This window comes from Ylistrum balloti, unplaced genomic scaffold (assembly GCF_031769215.1).
Source record: "Ylistrum balloti isolate Yb309-2 unplaced genomic scaffold, AGI_CSIRO_Ybal_v1 Utg370056, whole genome shotgun sequence".
NCBI classification, from domain to species: domain Eukaryota; kingdom Metazoa; phylum Mollusca; class Bivalvia; order Pectinida; family Pectinidae; genus Ylistrum; species Ylistrum balloti.
Window position 1 is genome coordinate 261,032 of NW_026782106.1, and position 24,027 is coordinate 285,058.

The 24,027-nt window shown below is 33.8% G+C and overlaps 2 protein-coding genes across 2 annotated transcripts; one reads left to right on the forward strand and one right to left on the reverse strand.

Moving 5' to 3' along the window:
* Positions 1-1,628: 1,628 nt before the first annotated feature.
* On the forward strand, positions 1,629-9,661 carry LOC132549352 (uncharacterized). The gene is made up of 8 exons (XM_060213281.1): positions 1,629-1,660; positions 4,785-4,915; positions 5,212-5,342; positions 5,949-7,167; positions 7,409-7,546; positions 7,795-7,893; positions 8,498-8,601; positions 9,422-9,661. Exons 1-8 carry the CDS (start codon positions 1,629-1,631, stop codon positions 9,659-9,661), a joined length of 2,094 nt encoding a protein of 697 aa, XP_060069264.1.
* Positions 9,662-21,897: 12,236 nt separating this feature from the next.
* On the reverse strand, positions 21,898-23,019 carry LOC132549354 (uncharacterized). The gene has a single exon (XM_060213282.1). It carries the CDS (start codon positions 23,017-23,019, stop codon positions 21,898-21,900), a length of 1,122 nt encoding a protein of 373 aa, XP_060069265.1.
* Between the last annotated feature and the right edge of the window lie 1,008 nt (positions 23,020-24,027).

A 24,027-nucleotide genomic window follows, 5' to 3' on the forward strand; every position in this document is an offset into this window, starting at 1 on the left:
AATTGCAGATTAAAAGCGGAACTACCAGGAAAATATCGTAACGCATTTCTCTCTATAGTTTACACTTTGCAGATTTTGTCCCTTGGAAAACATGTAGCAAACCATTCCAGAAAGACAAAACAGGCATCTCCAGTATAAAACCTCCTCCGGGATACCAACCTCAAGTAAACAGTCCTGTTATAGTCTCAAGAAAGCAATATAATTCAATGTTTCTATATTTTCATTGACAAAATAAATTTGATTTAAATTCCGTGTTGATACAATATTATGGGATAATACGTCCAATCCTGTTATACATTGTATCTACCAATTCAATGTCGTAACAAAAAAAATAGATAAAAAAAAATCATACAATTTCTGTTTTTATTTCAGAAATATCGCGTGGCACTAAGGACACATACACACTATTTTGTTGTTCTGTATTGGAAAAATTATCAACCATAACACCTCATATACAACCATAACACCTCATATATCACATTAATTAAAACCATTCAGCTCATTAAGTAAAACAAATCGCCACAACCGTAACGTTTTAAATACCATCACCATGATTGAAACCAATCAGATATTAGAAATGACATTCTAGTAAAAACCCTTCCGTTTTTACAGTGACGACTATACAGCAAGCCTACACCACTGTAGATAAATCGATATATGTCTATATGCAATCATCTATAAGCCAGTTTTCGCAGTTTGACAATTTTTCAGCCAGATATTATCACGTCGTCTACAGTCCTTTATATATACACAAAGAAATACTGTCAGGTTAATAAAATTCAAATTAATTCAAACTCGAATTCCAAGACGCTATGGCAAAATATTAACAAAAGAAAGATTCACACGGAAACTCCAGAAAAAGTACAAGGAGAATAAGACCAGGTGTTCCGGAAGAGTAATTATCTACCGTTTTATCGACGATATCAACCATGTATATGTTGGTCAATCCAAATAAGTTATGTTACATTCCTAGATGAGAACGAAGTAAACAACTGAGGAACCATCAGGTAAACAAATGAGTTTCAATTACTGTATAACTTTATATCACACAAGGACATCGAATATTTCCCTATGATCAACCTGCATCTCTCGAAACCCTGTGTTGTGAGTTTGTCATTGTATAATACGGAGACTGTGTAAATGAACTAACTTATACACTGTTTCATTCTTCGGGTTTTATAACGTCTTTACAAGTATATAACGTGTGGAAATTAACAACGAATCTGATATTAAGTCTTTTTAAGACAACTGCTTTAAATCTTCTCTTTTCTCATTTTATAGTCTCTTACGAAAGCCATGGAACGTGAAAACTTTGAAAGCGACACTATATTTGGTGGTCGGGTTTGATGGTTACAAAGTCTAAAATATATAAATATATACCTGACGTACCCCTTGTGACATTAGAGATAGAACTCCTAAACCAGTCAGCAAATAAAGCGAAGTTAAACAGCTTGCTATGTTGCCATGGTAACTGGTACTAGTGTTGTGTAATCCTGTCGCTACATCCGTTGACTTTTCACATAGAAGGGCAGACCGTGTGGTGGAGATAAGGAAAGGAAACACCATCCACAGCTTTACGTAGGAAATGGTGTTTTATTAGTGGCTCATATCTGTTTTCTGTTGAAGACATGGTGAAGAAGACAAGTAAGAGCAAGAAAGGGTGAGTATATTGTTGTAAGTCACAAGTACACGATAGATAATGTCCTCCAAGACATTTAATGTACGTGTGTATGTAAATACATATGTATACATTCTGATTTTGGTAGAAGTATTCAATTTTATTCATTAAAATGAATATTATGACAATGAAGAGTTTTAAAAACGGATAACTGACAATTCAAACTGATTTTAAAACATATCAGACACTCAGAATTCAGTTTTCTAATGGGTTTATTAGTTGTTGTTTTTTAATTGATTTTCTCGTGTCCTAGAACGCAATTAGTTTTCAAACACAATTGAGCTTTAACCGTTTTCGGTTACACTCAGAAATATTTTCAATGACAATGTTCGAAACTTTCGCGAAATTCCAGAAGTTGCGTTATAAATCGATCGTAAGTAATCGTATACTATAGAACTTGTGTTCGCTGTGTCCAAAGTCAATTGATAAAGATTTCGGAGTAAGAGGGTTCTACATTAGCTATTTGTGCAGTTTATCTAAAAAGGCAGAAATTCGTCTTCAATTTCAAGTGTACTTGATGTAGATGTGCCCTGAATACATGTATCTTGACAATTTGACATTTTTTGTATTGGAACCAGCGTCTCTATGACAGTTCCAGAAGTAATACTGTGATAAGATAAAAAATACAAAGTTAAGTTACAGTTGGTCAGTTACTCTTTTCTGATTAATGAAGCTACACATTGTAAATCTGATACATCGAATCAGAGGTGCATCTATGTTACAACATGGGATTTATAAGGGATCAGGTCACTATCCATACAAAGAACCATTATACGAAACAATTTGAATCAAGGTCGTTGAATATCAATAAGCCGACTTATACATTTTAACGAATGGCAACCTTGTAACCTTGAATATGGGTCAAGGTCATTACCTTTGACTGTAATTGTCGAGCTTCATCCCAGATATCAGGCGGTGACATATTATGATTCTGAGCTTCTCGGTGAATCTTTGTGAACGATTTAACAATTTTGACCCCTGTGACCTTGAATATGGATCGCAGTCATTTTTTTCACAAAGTGTGAAGGGTTTTATCACAGGAACCTGCAATTCATAGACCACGATCTGTGACATTTCATTTAATCAGAAGAATACGGTAGAGTGTTTTAACAAATTTGACCTCTATGAGCTTCAATATAGGTCTAGGTCATTTCTTTTCGCGATCTTTGTAGAGCTTCCTTACGGGAACCTATAAGCAAAACATCACAATTCGATATATTAAGGTTAATCAGAAATATTTTGAATTTTAATCCTTGTTAACTTAAGTGAGTCTCGGGATGATATCTTAAATGAGTCTCGGGGGTGATATCTTAAATGAGTCTCGGGGGTGATATCTTAAATGAGTCTCGGGTGATCTCTTTAATGAGTCTCGGGGTGATATCTTAAATGAGTCTCGGGGTGATATCTTAAATGAGTCTCGGGGGTGATATCTTAAATGAGTCTCGGGGTGATATCTTAAATGAGTCTCGGGTGATATCTTAAATGAGTCTCGGGGGTGATATCTTAAATGAGTCTCGGGGTGATATCTTAAATGAGTCTCGGGTGATCTCTTGAATGAGTCTCGGGTGATCTCTTAAATGAGTCTCGGGGTGATATCTTAAACGAGTCTCGGGTGATCTCTTAAATGAGTCTCGGGGTGATATCTTAAATGAGTCTCAGGGTAATATCTTAAATGAATCTCGGGTGATCTCTTAAATGAGTCTCGGGTGATCTCTTAAATGAGTCTCGGGGTGATATCTTAAATGTCTCTCAGGGTAATATCTTAAATGAGTCTCGGGTGATCTCTTAAATGAGTCTCGGGGTGATATCTTAAATGAGTCTCGGGTGATCTCTTAAATGAGTCTCGGGTGATCTCTTAAATGAGTCTCGGGGTGATATCTTAAATGAGTCTCGGGGTGATATCTTTAATGAGTCTCGGGGTGATATCTTGAATGAGTCTCGGGGTGATATCTTTAATGAGTCTCGGGGTGATATCTTAAATGAGTCTCGGGTGATCTCTTAAATGAGTCTCGGGGTAATATCTTAAATGAGTCTCGGGGTGATATCTTTAATGAGTCTCGAAGTGATATCTTAAATGAGACTCAGGTTGATTTCTTAAATGAGTCTCGGGGTGATATCTTAAATGAGTCTCGGGTGATCTCTTAAATGAGTCTCGGGGTAATATCTTAAAAGAGTCTCGGGGTGATATCTTTCAAAAGATATTGCCGACCTTCATCATACAAATAATCAATTTAGATATCTTTATCACAGGCCCTTGTAACATTGTACATTAAGATCAATTCATTTCGTAAACTTTGTCTAGCTTTACACCAGGGACAAACCAATGATCATGATTCTAGGCCTTTAAGTTCAGCAGGAGTCGTTGTAGTGTTATAATAAATTTGACCCCCTGTAAATACTGGTCAATGACATTTTTACGCAAACTTTGTTAAAATCATCTCTGGTAGCTTCCAACCAAAAGTGATGACTTGTTGCCTTTTGGTTTTTGAGAAGAAGCCGTTTAAGGGTAAAATGTTACACCGAACGGACTGATGAGCAAGGAGCGTCGCTCTCACTTTTACTTTTCGAGTCTAAGGAGAAACAGAACAAAGCCATGAAACATCGTTAAATTCTCGATTACAACAGTTTAATAATCTCTTTTTGAATTCCGTATACCAGTAGAAATTTAGTGTTTGTAGTGGTATAATAATTGTAACTATGACAACCTGTTTTTAAACTCGACATTTAACGGCTGCACGATCTACTGATTGTTTCAACATGACCTTTTTCTCAGGTTCGAAACGTGTGATAAACTAACTCGACTGTTATGAACAATTTTCATCTGCCGCTCCTTATATCACTCACGTTAATTCTATACTACCAATAAACGCTTTCCATAGTAATCGCCTATCATCTTGCATACCACTTGCATTAGCCATACATCTATCATCAGAAATAATAGTCAAGCCATGAAAGACAAAATATCTAAAGCGTGGTAAATGAAGAAACGCCTGTGAAAAACAATTTCAACAAAAGCCGTTGTCGTTGGAAGCATGGAAATATCTAATGTGAACGAAAAAAATAAAGAAAATCAAATTGAAATATTACTGCGAATTTATTTTCTCAGTCCCAGTACCTCAAACGAACAGGAATGCGTCGTAGAGCTAGTGTCCAAGTCCAAACAAAACACCTTTTTTGCCTTACCTACGCCTTCCAATGATGACTTACCGGAGGATGAGAATCCTCAAAAGAAAACCGGTAAGTTCTTGATATACGAGATTTCAACTGTTACCAATCTCACATTTTAATATCCTCAGACAGAATTTCCCGATGTTTTTCATTTTTCTTCTTTTTCTTTCCATTTTCATTTATGTTATGAATGGAACAAATCGTGAAAACAGATATTTTGAAAATATGATTAAGAAATGAAAAGGCATCATTTTGCTTTAAGGTTTTAGTAAAACTACGCAAATTTGGATTATCGTATACCTCTTTTGAATATCTTAATATGACATTTTGAATTCCATGACGTGGTAGACGTTCTTCTTTCACAGGTTTTAACACAAGTAAGCGGTCACAGTTGATCAAGATGTTGTGTCTGACCTTGCTGCCGATCCTCAGTCTGATGGGTTTCACACTTTTCTCTCTCACCGATACAATCAACAAGAAAATGGAAAATGAAAAGGTGAATAGTGGATCTCTATTCAATTTACAATGGAAATGTGTTAGTGAATGTGAAATCTCCGTTACATTCACATTTATGAAATTATGGAAAAGTTAAGTTTTAGCGAGCTTATGGCAAAAACCTGCACGCTGCCTTAGGTGGTACTCCAGTTTAATCCGGATTTTCTTTAAATGATACTGCAAGGAATACGACTTTATATTCATAAAAGGGAAAATCCGTTTTGATTAAAGAACAAAAAAAAAAAAAAAGAAAGAAAAGAAAAAAAGTGAAAAATAACCCTTCTGAAACTGATAGTCCCTAAATTATGGCCGAGTGTATATTTTAAGAACGTTTTTACCATCAAAGAAATTGGGAAAATATTCTCTAAAATCGTTTTCATTACAGTACACAAAATGCGGGGGGGGGGAGAGAGAGAGAGAGAGAGAGAGAGAGAGAGAGAGAGAGAGAGAGAGAGAGAGAGAGAGAGAGAGAGAGAGAGAGAGAGAGAGAGAGAGAGAGAGAGAGAGAGAGAGAGAGAGAGAGAGAGAGAGAGTAATTACAAATTACATGTACCATAAATAACCTTATTTAAATATTACCATCAGGGTCGACTTCTTTCATTCACAGACCCGTAAGGAACTACAACTAAGTGTAGAACTCGGTAATCTGATTCACCGACTACAACAGGAAAGAGATACAAGTGTCTTGTACCTCAGCGCTCTGGGACCGGAAACTAAAACGTTCTTGTTGCAAGAATACATAGGCACTAACAACGCAATATATGCCCTGTCAGAATGGCCGAGAAACCTCGACACCGATAACAGAGAGGAGTTCGAATCTCGGGACAGACTCCGTGAATACCTTGTTAGACATCGACAACTTCTGACCAAGGTTGAATACAATCTACAAGTGGAGATTGACTTTTACACAAATATCATCCGTGTTGTGATCGCCTGGCTGTACGATTCTATAACACGTGGGAAGGATGCCGAGGTTTGGAAAACTCTTGTTGCATACCTTAAACTAACAAGTGGGAAACAAGATGTGGGGATAGAAAGGGCTCTCGGAACTCTCTTCTTCGTGCAGGGAGGATTTGAGACACGTGTCTCTAACCAGAATTACTTTGAGATGTATAACACAGTTATTTATAGATTCCGTGCGTTTTACGAAACCGCCGAACTCTATTCAAATAGAGTTGATCGCTTGTACTCTTCTGGAGTAAGCGAAGCCGGAAGTGACTTGATTGCAATTATAGATGGATTTCGGTTCGAAATACAACACTACGACAGCGAGGTTTTCTACCCAGATATCCAGAAAGCCCGTTATTGGTTTGATAATATGACTCTTTATTTGGATACATTGTTGAAAATTCAGCAAAATTTGGGATTTGAAATCATCGGACGACTCGACGTTGTTATCGACGATTCAACCCGTGACCTCTCCATCAGCGTGTCTTGTCTAGTCATAGTTCTGATTATGTGTCCGTTGGTCATTTTTGTCGCGGATAATCTTACGAGCAGTATACAAAGGTACGCGTTAAGGTTGGTCTCAACGACTAAACAGCTCAGCGAGGAACATCAAAAGATAAACTCTCTTATTTACCAAATGGTGCCAGAAGTTGTAGCAAAACGATTCGAGAAAGACATGTTTGGAAATGCTGAGAATATTAAGTCAATGACAGTCATGTATTTTGACGTGCATGATTTTGCCGCTCTGACGTCATCGTGTTCCACTAACGTCGTTGTGGAGCTCCTAACAAATCTCAACAACGCGATAGAATCACTGGTAGAAAACAACGAAGCATTCCACGCACAAACATTTAAAGATAGCAGCATGATTGTAGCAGGTATGTTATTATTGTTATCATAAGAGAAAATATCTGTTTTGGAAATATGGATGTGTCTTTCCTTTTCTGTGATTCTTTACATTATCAATTTATTTGTTTGAAATGATATTTTCCATTTCTGTGGGGAGAATTTGTAGCATGGAAATATGGACTACAATTAAATTAAGTTTTTATATCAGGATGAATAAATTGTTGAATTGATAATTGATTATTTCCATTTATGTTTTGAATCTATCTTCAGGTATGGCTGGACGTGAAGATGATCGGCATATGCAAACTATAGCAGATATCTCTCTGGAGCTGCTCCAACTGGTACATGAAAGTCCCTTTCTCTTACCAGATTTCGGACCAGTGCAACTCAAGATCGGAATCAATACGGGTACTTAGTATTTTTCATGTATGTTGATAATCATAATCATAAATAAACAGCTGACCATACACTGACATCGTTATTTCTCAGGTTGAATGACTTATTTACCAGATGATACAAGGAGACTCCGTCGTGCATATCAAATGTTTGTGCATGTCATAAATGTAGATACATTTGCAGTGATAACTGCTTTAACAAAAGTAATGTGGAGATTGAACAATGCAAATTATTGTTTTATTTCTTTCCTTCTTTTTCAGGCTCTGTAATGTCAGGTATCACAGGCAGAAAAATACCACGTTACAGCATTTTCGGAGAGATGGTCAATAAGGCATTCCGTATGAAGAATTCCAGTAGACGTAATCCATCCTTTATTTCTTTAATTGTATCAACTTATCTATATATATATTTCATTTATTATCATCTTATGTTCTCTTGACGATGAAATTGTTCCGAAAAAGTAAGTCATAACATTTATTCGGTATTTAATGCTTAATTGGTTTATTTGTTTGTTCAGCTTTTAAACCAATGTCAACAAACTAGAAAGCAAAAAAGGAAAACATAACTCATTCGTTTTTATTCACAAAAAAAAATAAATAATTAAATAAATTTACGTCCCTGTTTATTTTCTTCTTTTGTTAAAATCACAGTATAACTTGTTTTCAGTGGTTAAGTATCGCACAATACAGACTTAGCCAATGAAACTCTTGTTTTAAGTAAGGCCAAACAACATGTTTTTATTAAATGAAATGTTTTTGTTACTGTGATCTTAAAGTTGTTTTGTGAGTTGTTATATACCATTTCAGCCAGTAAGTAACATTATACAGGTATATAACATAAGTTTGACATACTTGGTGTATATAATGATATACATTGGGGTAATAAATACCGACGTTTTGTTATATTGTATATATAGTGCGAATTTTCTACCTGTAAAAATTATGTAAATAAATATTATTTCAGCCAATCATATACATCTGACGTACTCATCGTTCAGTGTGCTACAGAAGGAAGGGGTGTACATGATGCAGAGACGAAGTAAATACAACGAGTCAAGCATCGGAAAGGTATCTATAAATAGACTACTTTATTTCCTTAATAATATTTTTCAGAGAATACAAATGCTTATATTAAGCATATATTATACAAATGAAATTAAATTTTGTATTTACACTCTTAAAATATGCCTATATGAGAAAAGACAAATATTCATAACAATCATAATAGGGTGGTTTCGTTGCAAGGTATATTGCAACGAAACCACCCTACACCAGGCACTTTAAACACGTCCAACTTCATGTCGTACAACGAAATAGAATAGCTCTCAATGTGACCATTAAAACATCCCCAACACGCTTCATCAACCTTCATCTCTCGAAACCTGTGTTGTGGGTACATCAACTGTTAACACTCTGCATGATATTGAGAACAAGCCTTTGAATATTGAATCAAGTTTGACATGCAAACATCATAGGTTAGGAAGGAGGCATGTTGCTTTCCAGAAATGGCAAATAAATTCACAACAGGAAAATCTAAATCGTCAAGCTTGGTGGAAAATTTTCTATGCTGGACATCATCAACTTTAACTAAAAACGAAATTAAAGGACATTGCAATCAAGAGAGAGTCAATTTATAAAGAAAAAAACTTAAAATTTATGATAGCATATTTAATCCGTTATGGGTTTAGACACATGTATACAAATTATATATGTATGTATACAGTTTCGTTAGTAACGCTAAAAGGTAAAATTTCCAGAAAATCATATATAACATTGTAGAAAGGTTAAAAATTAGAGAAATTAACAGGAAACGTATATGCTCCTAATTGACAGCACTACACTTTTTGGGGTTTTTTTTTCCTCCAAAAGACCATGTTATATTTTGCAGGGAAAAGGAAAAGTTAAAACATACTGGTTGATCGGGAAGAAAGACACTTGTTTCTTTAGATGCAGTGATGATGAAACCTTGGATGAACAGGTGTCTAAACAACGATCGGATGTAGAATATCCAGGAGAGTTGGCCCAGTATGAAAAAGACACCAGCTATAAATTACCTCTTCAGGTAATCACACCACAAGAAGTCACCGAAAAAAGTTTGCAAAACGTGAAAACTAGTGAGAGTAGTTAATAAAAGATTTGATACAATGTTCGCAAATAAAGGTAAATAACTCAAAGCAAACAGCAAAAATTGAAAAAAATAAGAAGAAAAAAATGAATGCACTGTTATCGAGCATGGAAAATAGGAAATAACCTTATGATTCAGCATTGAAGGGAAAACATCAGGCACAAGGTTTCTAGGAAATGTGTATTTTATTTTCAACGGATAAGGAGATACAGGAAAAATTTAACCTTTGGCTTATTGAAATATATTTTTATTATTTAAGGATATAAGATGGTTGCTTCCTGATATTATCAGTGAATGTTTGAAAAAGAATGTGAAACGTGAAAATTATATCTCATAGCAAACAAAGAATTTTTTTAAATAAGAAAATAAAAAAATGAATATACTGTTATCACGCATCGAAACTAGGATATTACCTTATGATTCAGCAATTGAAGGGAAAAAATATCAGACACAAGGTTTCTAGGAAATGTGTATTCTATTCTCAGCGGATAATGAGATACAGGAAAAATTTAACCTTTGGCTTATTGAAATATATTTTTATTATTTAAGGTTGCTTCCTGATATTATCAGTGAATGTTTGAAAAAGAATGAAGACCTTACTTTATGGCATTGTCTACACTTTGAAGTATTATAAAATCCTAATAAAATCATAGTTCGGTTCTCTTTATGAACGTATCATGCTGAAGTACAGGCAAAACCTGGCGCTTCTTTTATCGATTAAATAACAGAGAAATCCGTTGATTGTATAATTACTGGTTTGTAACAATATAACACTGTCATGTACTGGAGCCGGAGAGAGAGTAGAATGACGTATTATTCATGATTATCTTACTGCTTTCGAATGACTGAACTGAGTGTATGTTTTACATTTTATACACTGCTTTTAGTATACTTCCTGCTCCAGCAACATGTTCAAAATCTCCCTACTTCACAAGTCACCGGTTGTATTGAGCAGTTTATTATCCCGTTGTGTAACACAGCATGTTTATACACACATAAAAATATATTTCTATTTTAATTCATTGTTACAAAACAAAACAATATTTTTCATGTGAGATTTCGCCTTTGCTACACATACTTCATGTTTGAAATAAATATGTCCTTAGTGAAATCAAACATGATACGTCATGCATTTGGGCCCGGCTGTTGTTAGTTTTCTTAAAATTGATAGAGGAATGATATATATTCAAATTCGTACGTTGCCCAAATTTGGTGAATCATTTTATACGTAATGGATATGTGAATGTATTTTTGATATAATTCCAAATACATTGCTGTTGATCTCTGTAAATTTTTTTGTCATTGTAGCTATCATGTACGTCATTTTGTCATACTTACAACTCACTGCGTTATCTAAATGTGACGAAAAGGCATTAAAATCAAATCTATCTTGCTAAAATGTGTCTTATAATCAACTTAGAATGAGTTTTTCTGCCATTCTGAAGTATGATAATTTTCAGGGAAACAAAACTGATGTGTACTTCTAAACGACTGCAAAATACACCCAAAATTTATATATATAACACTACCCTTGTCTTCTAACTTTATTTTTGGGTGGAGGGGGGGAGGGGGGTTTGTTTAGTGGATGGAGGAATATAAATTAAAGTCTACGTTTTCACTCAACACAAATCCTACATGCAACCATTAAATATCGAAGATGTTAATTATGAGAACATCTTATCGAGATGTGACTTAACTGTTGTCAAATACACGGTTTACAATGTCGTTTATAATTATCAATGTCAGGCTTGATATCATTGTACTGTGATCAATGCCTTTTAGACGGAGTTACGTTATATAATTATCAATGTCAGACTTGATGTCGGGGTGTCATTGTACAGTGAGCAATGCCTTTAAACGGAGTTACGTTATATAATTATCAATGTCAGACTTGATGTCATTGTACACTGAGCAATGCCTTTAAACGGAGTTACGTTATATAATTATCAATGTCAGACTTAATGTCGGGGTGTCATTGTACAGTGATAAATATCGTAATAACGGAGTTATATTATTTGATTGTTAATGTCGAACTTCATAGCGAGATATTACTTATAATTGTACGGCGATAGATATTGTTATATTATTATTACTGTCAGATTTAACATCGAGGAGTTAATGTTCAGTATAAATTAAAAATCGTTATAATTGTTGATGTTGGGCATTATACTGATGTATATATTTAGAGTGATATAAAATGAACATTGTGTAATACTTTATGTTGGACATTGTATCGAGTGTAATAGAACAGTGATAGATATCTTTATAACGACGTTATATTACGTAATTAAGTTACAATGTACGATAATTCATGATGGACGTTAGTGTAATGGGAATAGAGATGAAGGTGATTTCATATTGAGATGATACCGTATAGCGGTGAATTAAGAATACTTTATAACGACTAGACTACACAGTGATCAAAGTTGTATATTACATCAGGATTGTGATGTATAATGTATAATGATCAAAGTGGGTTATGATACTGCAGTTGTAGTTATTGTAGTTAATCATTTATGAAAGTTGGACGATGTCAAACCTTATAACTTTATGTATTGGAAATATAATATAAAATCATTATTGAGGTCGATGTCATTTTTCGAGGATTAAAAAAATTCAGTAAGTTAAATATATATGTTTATAGAAAATAACATTTTGTCATTATTTTCGAAAATGGGAATCGTAACATTAACATAGTAATGGGACTGTATGTCGTGGTGATGAAAGACAAAAACATTATGACGTCATGAATGATATTCAGGTTACCAGATCAACGTAGACATTTCTATAACGACATCATGTCTATAAATACATTTATTGAGTGTAAATGAGTAGACAGTCGACACTACAGTGTTTTGAGACATAAATTACGACATTTTAGATTCCTGCTGAACAACTGAATTTTAGAATATCTGGCTGTTGTTGCTGTTTTTTGGTTCTGTTTTTCTTGTTCCAGACTTACACTTTATCATGTTTACATTAAATATAGATATAGATTTGTACGATCATCATATGTGTTACTATTTGTTTCCTCTGTGTAATGTAGAATCTTCTGATAAGGAAATAAAAGATAAAAAGTTACATAAAGTCTTTAATTTTGAATTTGAATTATTAACACAGTCGACATATTCAACTAACATAGTCGTGTTTAATATAGTATATTTGGTAGAAGTTTTTAATTTAATGAATTAAATACCTTATTGCATCCAATCACCAGCATGGAGTTTACTAACAGAAGAATTCTGTTGACATGTTGGTATTGTCTTTGTTCCTCACAAAAGACATACTTACTGTAAAAGGTGTTTTTCGCAGGGTTCTTATTTTCGCTTTTTCGAGAATTAATTTTATCGCATATATTAGTTACCTTGTTACTAAAGTTATAAAATTGATAGTTTTTCTGACTTATTTTCGTGGTGGAAGGGCTTCTTAATTTTCTTTTGTTCTTTTTAGTAACAGATTAATAATGTTAAATGAAGTTAAATGTTTGTTTAATTCATTATTTGGCTCTATCATATCTAAATTTGTGTTAAAAGACGTGATAAATTTGTGCGTCTTTTGTACACTTTTCAAACCCTTATTTTCAAAAATAACGAAAATCTAAAAGATGGAAAAGAACAATATTTCAATGGTCTTTTCCATAAATCACATGTAGTTCTCACAGATAAGGAGACAGACTTAGCAGCAAGGTTTTCATTAATGCTTTGTACGGAAGGATGACGTTTTATGAAAACCTATACCCAAACTGTACGACCATTAACATCAAAACATTGTTCCCTGGTGTTTCTTTCTTAAACCCCGAAAACGTTGGGGTTAAACAATTTCTGATGTAGCAGAGTCAGGGACATATTTCCACACATAACATTGCTAATTGCATTCCATAAGGTGTTTGAAGGTATATTTGTCAAACAACCACTTAATGCTAGCGTTTGTAGAATAGGATCAGTAAGTATATCAAGGTAGTGTACGTTTAAGGATCTAAACTCTTGAATATAGCAGTTTCATCAAGATTGCTCAAACGACACACAAGTAAATAGCACATTTAAATACAAATTTGGAGATAGATACAGTAGAGCCAAAATGTTAATTAAACTGTAACATAGAGCTGCTTCGACCTTCTAGGACTCGTCAGCGATGCTAAGGGCGTAAAATTTTAGTTTGAAACTGAGGATAATCGTGAAGCAGAAGATGAAAAATTGTACATGGGGCCCCTTGAAAAAGCACAAGGAATTTAAGACCAGGTGTTCCGGAAGGGACTTCTGCTTCATCGAAGATATTCATGTGTAAATTTTTGTCAATTCAAGTAAGTAACGTCTCAAATAAGAACCAGCTAAACCATAACGAAACCACAAAACGGCATCGAATACATCTATCTCCATATTTCATTAATGTTCCTATAGAAAAAAAAAACAAATATTTTCAGAGACTGATCAGTTAAGTCGCTCAGATGCTCTTCGCAGCTCTTCAAATACACTGTATTACCACACCTCAGGAGATCAAATGCAATGAAACCCTGCGCTTTATATTGAAAGATTAATATTTTATATTTCTTATTTACATTTCTTCTGTTAACATTCAGAACATGACCCACAATAAGCAAATATAACTCGTTTTCAGTATCTAAATAAAGAAAATATAAAGTAGTTTAAATGTCCTTTACCTTAATACTTCATACAACTGTGAACTAATTTCAGGTATTTTCCTCGGGTATACGGCACAAGCTTACGTCTTAAACCAAAATCGGATTTAGATTAGATGTCAAAGCAGCACTACAGTTAAAAAAGAAAATGCATGTGTGATATCTCTCTCATTGCCTTTTTTATCACACTACATGCTTTGGTTGTTAATCTAGGACTTAGAACCTGGGCGGAAGGGTTATGTTTTGAACACAACAGAAATTACCCACTAACTGAGATAGAATAATGTATTGGACTATATTGAAACTGTATTTTATCGTTCTACTTTCATCTACGACAGGTTTTGATAAAGGTCTTCCTGAAGTTCACATTTTCTCGGATCGCTGTGATACCAAGAGCATTTATTTATAGGAAGTGACTAACGCCGGATATTGGCGTACGTGACAAAAAGTGAAAGTGATGTCGTCATAACTTAACAAAGATAAGTTGAAGTTCCCAGTAACCACATTACTGTAGGGCGTTCCTATTTATCGCAGATAATTACAGATGTAAAAAAAACTAAGCGATATTTACAACTTAAAGCGGTATTAAAAATATAAGTATGTTTATTTTATAGTTTTCATGTTTATTTATATAATAAACTAACAAATCAATCTTTGTAAATACGTACTAGAAATAGCGGGAATGATAATGATCAGTTTTGATTCAACACTTTCCCTATAGCATACCTGGTGTGTCCAACAGTAGTATGATGGGGTTTAATTCCTTATGTTTTAAAGGCGCTATTGTGTGTGTAATTTGAAAGTACTAGTTTCAGATTTACATAAACATGTATAAAGCTGAGCACAGACAAAACGTTTCAACAGCAAGTATTCAAATATGAGTAAATATCGATATTTGTTTCACATAAGTTATGAGTTAACAACAAGATTGTAAATACATAGCAAGCTTATGTTTGTTATATATTAAATGGTGGTGTCAGTTTAGAACTGGACATGCGTGATTTAATAGCAAGACTTATATACATTACAGTACAATGTAAATAGTTAGTACCATAAATGTGTTATTATCTCGAGCAATGGGAGTCAGTAACTCGAGCTATGTGTCAGTATCTCAAGCAATGTGTGTCAGTAACTCGAGCAGTGTGTCAGTATCTCGACCTATGTGTCAGTATCTCAACAATGTGTGTCTGTATCTCGAACAATGTGTGTCAGTATCTCGAGCTATATGTGTCATTATCTCGAGCTAGGTGTGTCTGTATCTCGAGCAATGTGTGTCAGTATCTCGAGCTATGTGTGTCAGTATCTCAAGCAATGTGTGTCAGTAACTCGAGCAGTATGTCAGTATCTCAAACTATGTGTCAGTATCTCGAGCAATGTGTCAGTATCTCGAATTATGTGTGTCAGTACCTCGAGCTATATGTGTCAGTATCTCGAACTATGTGTGTCAGTACCTCCAGCAATATGTATCAGTATCTCGAGCAGTGTGTGTGTCAGTATCTCGAGCTATGTGTGTCAGTATCTCGAGCAGTGTGTGTCAGTATCTCGAGTAATGTGTGTCAATAGCTAGTGTAATGTGAGTCAATGGTTGGTTCACAATGTCAATAGCTAACATGCTGTGTGTGAATGGCTAGTACATTATGTCAATAACCAGCACTATATGTCAATGGCTAACGTATTGTGTCTCAATGGTTTGTATCTAATGTCAATAGCAAGTAATGTGTTTCAATGACAAGCAGTATATGTATCAATAGCGAATGCGATGCATATAATGGTAAGTACAGTATGTCAATAGGTGATATGTTGTGTGTCAATGGTTAGTAGATAATGTCATTAGCAAGTACTATATGTTTCAATGGCTAGCACTATTGTATCAATATTTAGTATATTTTATGTGAATATGTAGTGTTACACGTGTCAAAAGATAATATGTTTGTTAACAGCCACTATTATATGTGTTAACAGCTAATAGATACATGTATGTATAAAAATTAGAACATGTATCAAGAGCTTGTACGCTATGTGGCAAGGTTTCATTACAAGGCTAATATTTCTCTGCATTTTACTTAAAACAACAGTTCATTTAGTCAATGTTGATATGTTTTGTACTTGAAATGATCAAATTGTCACACATTGCCAAATGAATACTCGCCATGCAGTGAGAATAGGATATCACTTACCTTGAGTGGAGTTCAATGTGTATATCGTCTTTCGGCCACTTGTCAAGTGTTGAATGGTTGATCTTTTTCCGGAATTTATACTGACTAGCATATCACCCCTGGAAAATTTATATTTTTTTCCAAGAAGTTAATCAAGTGCATGAAATACGTATTTTGTTTATTTCTATTAAAATTCTATCATACTTGTACATTTCACCCGGTCTAGTTTTTATTATTTCGTTTTTTCGAAATTATATTTCGTTTAAACGAATTATTATTTCGAAAAAACTAAATAAAATAAGTATGGAGCATGTCAGTTAACGGGCTCCGCATAATATATATGGCAGATGAAATAACCAATAAAGTACAGTTGTGCCTACCTTTCTCCTCCTTTCTTGCGTGTATAACGCGTTACTAAATTGACAGACATGCATATGTGAAAATGTTACCTACAGTGACGTGCATTTCTCAGAAAATACACTTAATACGGAGGAAACCAATTCGGAGGCTCGGCGTGGGAAAGCTGGCCTAAATATAATTTGTTCTGCTTCGTGTTATTTCAGATCCACATGTATACACAAGCACCAAATATTTTGTTTAATAAAACTTTCCAGACGTACTAGATTGTTGACCAATCAATCTTACCACACTTACAGAGTACCACGTGTGTATGCTGATCGGTTCTTATGTAAACATAATTTATTTATTATTTCCAAGTTCTATTTATAGAATGTTCGCGTGATCTCATTGATTTCGTGTACTTTCCTTTCTGAATGTCATGGGAATTCCTAATCCAACATCACGTGTATGATGACTACGTTTTACTAGGAATCGTGTTTTTAAGGCGTGGAGTGATGTGAATTGTTAAGTTACACAGCTGTTTCATTCTCTTTTCTGAACACAGATACACTGTACTTGAATGAACATAACGTTATCGGCGGGATGTAGCATGAAGTACCGGTGTCAACTGATTTCTGAAGTAGCTTGTTTGGGTGTTGTTTTGTGTGGGTATAATTAGTATGCTTTATCAGTGTGCTGAAAATGGGATATAATCATAAAGATATTGTACAGCATGCTCAAACATATCTCCATACTACTTTCCACTAATAATAACTACGATGTTTGACTATTATTTTATCGTTATAAAACGTATAATTATCTTCCTATGTCGAAGTTATTCAGTGTAAAAGATAAAGATATGATGAATCAAACCACATCATACCCGGTTCCTGGTTAAAACGTCCCCGTTCTATCGTTAGTATACTTTTACTTGGCCTTACTGTGTCCACAGGCACTCGAGGCCAGGATATTATTTTTTAAACGTTGATTTTTGTTTTAGCACTCATGACTGACGTTATTTAAACGAAATATCAGCAGAATTCAAGTTTATGTGCCGGTTGACAAATCCGAGGTCCACGGTCATTAAAAATACACAAGGCAAGCAACTCCAGATTTTAAAAAATCGACCCCTCGCTTGGAAACTGGCTCAAAAAAAGTAGTTATGATAAGTTCCTTGTAAAACAATATGTATCCGTAGGTAGTGTGTATATTTACCTTTTATTTGGTGCATAACATTACAGGCAACGAGAAATTCACAATACGTACATGAGATTAACATCAGAATAATCGGAGATTTTATCGTCCATGTAATTATCTTTGACGGAAGTAACATGCCATTTCAAGGGCGGTCACTCCGACTTTTTGGGAGAGGAGTTCCGGATAGCACTATACCAGTGAACAGGTAAGAAAGGTTCCGATGTCATTACGCGCGTAACTTCAAAATAGATATTTTTATTTCTACAAATACATTTGCGGGGATGGAAAAATAATGGCTGGGCATTTAAAAAAAAAATAGAAAAAAAATCATTTCATTTCCAATTTCTAAGTTAATATATTTCCCCCACGATATTTTTCATAAATTGCGCCCTTTTTTCATTATCTGCATGATTTTTTTTTTCTATTTTTTTTTTGAAAAAAAATTCTCATTACCGCCAGCTTGATTGAAATTTGATGCATTCTGTATAATCCCTTACCATGATATTGTATCCGAGTTGGCAACTGTGGACTTTCTTTGCCCAGCCATTATTTTTCCATCCCCGCAAATGTATTTGTAGAAATAAAAATATCTATTTTGAAGTTACGCGCGTAATGACATCGGAACCTTTCTTACCTGTTCACTGGTATAGTGCTATCCGGAACTCCTCTCCCAAAAAGTCGGAGTGACCGCCCTTGAAATGGCATGTTACTTCCGTCAAAGATAATTACATGGACGATAAAATCTCCGATTATTGAGATGTTAATCTCATGCACGTATTGTGAATTTCTCGTTGCCTGTAATGTTATGCACCAAATAAAAGGTAAATATACACACTACCTACGGATACATATTGTTTTACAAGGAACTTATCATAACTACTTTTTTTGAGCCAGTTTCCAAGCGAGGGGTCGATTTTTTAAAATCTGGAGTTGCTTGCCTTGTGTATTTTTAATGACCGTGGACCTCGGATTTGTCAACCGGCACATAAACTTGAATTCTGCTGATATTTCGTTTAAATAACGTCAGTCATGAGTGCTAAAACAAAAATCAACGTTTAAAAAATAATATTCTGGCCTCGAGTGCCTGTGACTGTGTCGAACTATTTTCCATTTCATATGATAAAACTCACGATAGAACAAGAGGTAATTTACGTGGTATATCTTATGTTTACATATCATGGAAATCATGTTTTATTATGAATTATGTATTTCAATAAGCAATGTTTTACGAAGATTGATCTCCGTTACAAATTGTACACAGTCTTAAAATTATGTACATGTATCGTTCATGTACATGTGAAAGTGTGATAAATGCACTATAATAAAACAATATTGTATCGTACGATATTGTGTTGTGTTGTATATCATCTTGTATCTATGTTGTCTGCTGTATTGCATTAAGTGGAAATATAGAAGGCAACCGCTATTGACACGTACGTGGCAATAACTGTACCGGCTATTACCACGTATTTTTTAGAAATGACGCATGCGCACATCGATGTACAAGGTAAACTGTCATGGCTGCCGTGTATGATATACGTTACTTGTATTGGAGTTAAATAATGATGTTTCGTGATAAATTTAACTAGTTTTGTGACATTTTATGTAATGCACGATGTTAATATGACGTATATGAGTCAAGTTATGTATTTATATAGTGATGACAATACTTGATTTCTGTGACAGAGGATCGTATTTGTTGCTTGAAGCTGTTGGTTTTTGTGCCACGTAAATTACGTGTCACAGCTCAACAATGTATAATGAAGAATTTTCTCTCTAATATATAGTTGGACTGATGGAATATTTGTTGTAATCATTATCATAGTAAATATGTTCAATGGAGGATATTACTGGATTAATTTTTGTCGTGTAACTTTGACTGAATTTTTGTACAAAATTTCCCCTCTGACACAGTTCAAACTTGCTTGACTGTGACACGTAAAATCTGTCTTTTTGCATCTACAGTATATATGTAGCAATAGCAGCTAATTAATAGCTTATTACTTGTTTCAAAAACATGGATGTAGATTCTACTTATATTAATTTTGAATTTTATTTTAAAATTTCTTTTCTTTTTCTTCATATAATTGTGTCACATAAAGTGGGATTTATAGGCATAATCCCTTAGTAAAGAGTGATATGAACACCAGACAGGACAGTTTCCTCCAGCTAAAAATCAAGGAAAAAATGTAGAACTCTTAGCCATTAATGTAAATGTTTCCAGACTCAACGACGCGGACGTGGTTCTACCCTGAGTCCAATATTTAAATTTTAAATTTTAAACTAAAATTTGAATGAAATTTAATAATTTACTGATAATCAGAATGCTAGATATCTAATTGTTTTTGCTAAAACTTCATGCATTTTTTGTTTGTTTTAGAATTTCATTTGTGACAAAAAAAAAAAATTGAATTTATAATTTGAATTCTTTACTTCATTTTTTCAATAATAAAATATAACCACAATGCTGGGTGCAACTATTTATTGCAATAGGACATCATAACACAATAATACATAAACATGGCCTAAATAGGCTGAAACTATGAAAAACCCCAAGCATTTGACAATAATCATGTAGCCATGTAATACATTGTACATGTAGTAGCAAAAGCAAAATAGCAATAAAATAAAGCTACGTAAACAACAATGCCTCAATGACTTAATGTCTAAAAGCAAGATATAAGCTAATGCAAAAGCAAATTTAAGCATGCGGCCTAGCTGCGGCCATGATGGCTCTACTAAACGCTAAAAAATGAATTTACAAAATTCTACTTTAATTTATTATCTTAAAAAAGTAATTTTGTAACTGGATTTAATGTTATTTATTGATTTCATTATATTTTTATTAAAATTTTATACTGGTCTTCTATCTGCTTCACAGAACTCACTACAGTAAAATGGACCATCAGGATTGTTGATTTTTTTCACAGATTTCCGATTAATGCATTTAGTATGGTACCACTCATTGCAAATTGTACATTCTATCATATTGTCTACATCTTCATCATATGGTCTTCTACAGTTACAATAAATTTGAATTTTAAATTTTCCATATTTTGAATTTCTTGTTGATTTTGACTTTGGCGTATTTGGAAACATTGTGAAAGCTCCAGATTCTAAACCGTTTACAAGATGAGAACGCATTTTGTTTTGATCAAATATTATATTTTTAGGATCTTCTCCAAAACAGATTGTTACAGAAAATGCTATTGCAAATAATCCACAGTCTACACCTCCACATTGTTGTTGAACAGGAACATGATTAACAGATATTTGGGAATTTTCTGAGTTTAGAATGGTGCATATTTGTTTTTGAACTTCCATTGAAACTTTCTTATTAAGACTGTCATACAAATTTACCTCATCTTTATTACAATTAACGGTAGATACTGTAATCCAATGACCAGCACTTTTATTACCTTCAAACATAATTTGTACCATAGGATCCGTTACATTTTTGAAATTGTCCAGATGCTGAGAAAATATAGTTGGTTGCAAACTTTTCATATTAAATTGTTCTGACATTAAGTTTTGAGCTGCTAATATCACTGTATCATCCAACATTTGTTCTCTTTCAATCATTGATTTTTTTTCTTCTGATAAATTTCCGTTATTTTGAGAAAGCTTAACTTTTTTTAGATTAATATTTTCTGATTGAATTTCTTTTCTTTTATTTGTTTTTGAGAAATGATAGAATGGTTTATTACTTCCCTTTGGCCTACCTCTACGCTGTTTTACAACATTTATTTTCATTATGTTTCTTACTTCATTATCCACTTTACTTTCAATGCAATTATCTTTTTCTATTATCTAGTATCTGGTTGTGATTCTGATTCTTTAGAGTGTTCAATTATTTCTGTAATATCAGTACAAGTTTTTTTTATTACTTTCCCAGGATTCTTTTAAAGATTTTAAATTTTTTCAATGAATTCTTCCTGTCCACAAGTAGCTAAAAATGATGCCATATCTTTCAAAATTTCCATTGCTTTGTTGTATTTTTCTCTTTCTGTTAATGGTTCTACTTTTTTGGTACTTTCAGTTTCCCTTTTAACTAGCACAATGTTTTGTAATGGTGATTCCTCCTGCTCTTGTTCAAAATCAAACTTACTATTGAGTTGCCACTTGGATGGTATAAGGGATTGTATAAATAACTCCACTCCTAAATGTTTTCTACAAGCAAAGATGTGTTGGCATGGTAAACAATATATAGTATAAAATGTGCAGGAGCACTGTTCCATATTTCTGTCTACATAATATGTCTTGTGTTGGTATGTAACTTCTAACTTTTCAGTATTTTCAATCAGACGGATGTCAAAATCTCTTTCAGAATGTTTTTCAAGTTGTGGTCGAATAAGATCATATGCAGCTTTTACACAGGAATTAACAATTATATCACTTACTGAGTTAAGTTTCTTGTAATCTACTCTTGTTTTTAGTGTGTTGAAAGTTGATTTAGCTATGGAGTCAAAAGAATCTTTTATGAAGCGAAATAGTCCCTTAATTGATTCTGACAAGTGTGAATTTCTCTTGATATACGTCTTAAGTTTCTGGTTGTGGCTTTCCACTTTATTGTTGGTGTGATTTCCTAGGAATTTGGTTGTTGTCCTAAAATGGTGGACCCACATCTCCTTACAGCTATGCCAGTTTGTGTCAAAATAATCTATAAACTCAGGAAATTCTTTTTGCAAAACAGAATAATTTTCATTGTAATCAGATGCTGTGGGCGAATAAACAAGTTTTGAAAGAAGAAACATTAAACTAGATTTCCTATCACGTTTGATTTCTAATTCACTAACCTTTTTCTTGAAATATTTCATTACATGAAAAGTACACAATAAAATCTTTATATCTTTGATTTGTTCTGTTATTACTGATATCTCTGTCAAGTCTTTGTCAACCATAGCTACTGTTGTTGATGAAGTGTCATTGAGTTTACAAAAATGTCTAATTGCTGATGAAATATTTTCCTTCTTTTCAGATTTGAGATAGCAGTAAGCAACTGGTCTACCATGTCTTTCACTGTCTTCTACCATTATCACTAATAAAGAGTAATTTTCTATATTGAGTTTGTATGTCACGTCAACAAAGATAATGTCAGGATGTTGTTTATATAGTTCTTTCATTTTGGTGGTTTGAATAAAAAGTAGCTCCAAAGAATTGTCATTTGCCAACTATATAATAGATGCACTTTTTGTTTATATTCGTCTAAGATGTCAACCACCAGTTGTGCTTCTGTCCGTCCTTTCTTCTCAAATGTCTTAGTCTTGTTTTTTGCATTATTCATGTCCCTATTCGTAACCTGTTTCCCTATATTGTCAACAACATAATCCCTAATGTCTTTTGTGTCAACATTCATGTCAAAGAAATGTTTAATTTTGTCAATGTCGGAGTCACTGAGTTGTCTATGTCTTGGATAAAGTTTGTAAAGATCTTCTGAGATAGGATGGTTGTGGTTGTCACAGAATTTTGTTATAACATACTGCTGTTTCTTTGCATCAAATTTCAATCTCAACATAACTGGACAATCTTTTGCTAAATATGATTGTTTACTTCTAAATGTTTTACCTCTCATTCTTGGTTGACCTTGATGTTTACAAACAACTACAAAATAATCATAAGGAAACTCTGCACTATCCGACCCCTTGATTTTACAACTATCCTTGACACAAACAGGATGTTTTTTTTAACTCCACTCATCTAGAGCAAACTGAAAAGACTCAAAACTTGGAAATACTGACCCTATACCAAACTGATCTCCTCCTCCAACATGACTTCCTAACTTCACATCATCACTTAACTTTTCATTACTTAACTCCTGTACACCTGATTTTCCACCAACTACCTTCTTAATACCTAACTTAGAAACAATTACTTTCCGTTGACCTAACTCCACTACAATCGTGACCCAATGCGATAAGTATATGGGGGCAGTAGTATTACCATAGTAACACACCTAATAGTATTACCTTAGTAACCAGCATGTAGCAGTATTACCTTAGCAACTAGCATGTAGTAGTATTACCTTAATTACCCAGCATGTA

Bases quoted from the DNA above. Each gene is read 5' to 3' on its own strand.
- LOC132549352 (XM_060213281.1), top strand. From the start codon at position 1,629: ATGGTGAAGAAGACAAGTAAGAGCAAGAAAGG. The intron at 7,168-7,408 runs GTATGTTATTAT...ATCTATCTTCAG, and splicing joins TAGCAGCATGATTGTAGCAG to GTATGGCTGGACGTGAAGAT. The intron at 8,602-9,421 runs GTATCTATAAAT...TATATTTTGCAG, and splicing joins ACGAGTCAAGCATCGGAAAG to GGAAAAGGAAAAGTTAAAAC.
- LOC132549354 (XM_060213282.1), bottom strand. From the start codon at position 23,019: ATGGTAGAAGACAGTGAAAGACATGGTAGACCAGTTGCTTACTGCTAT.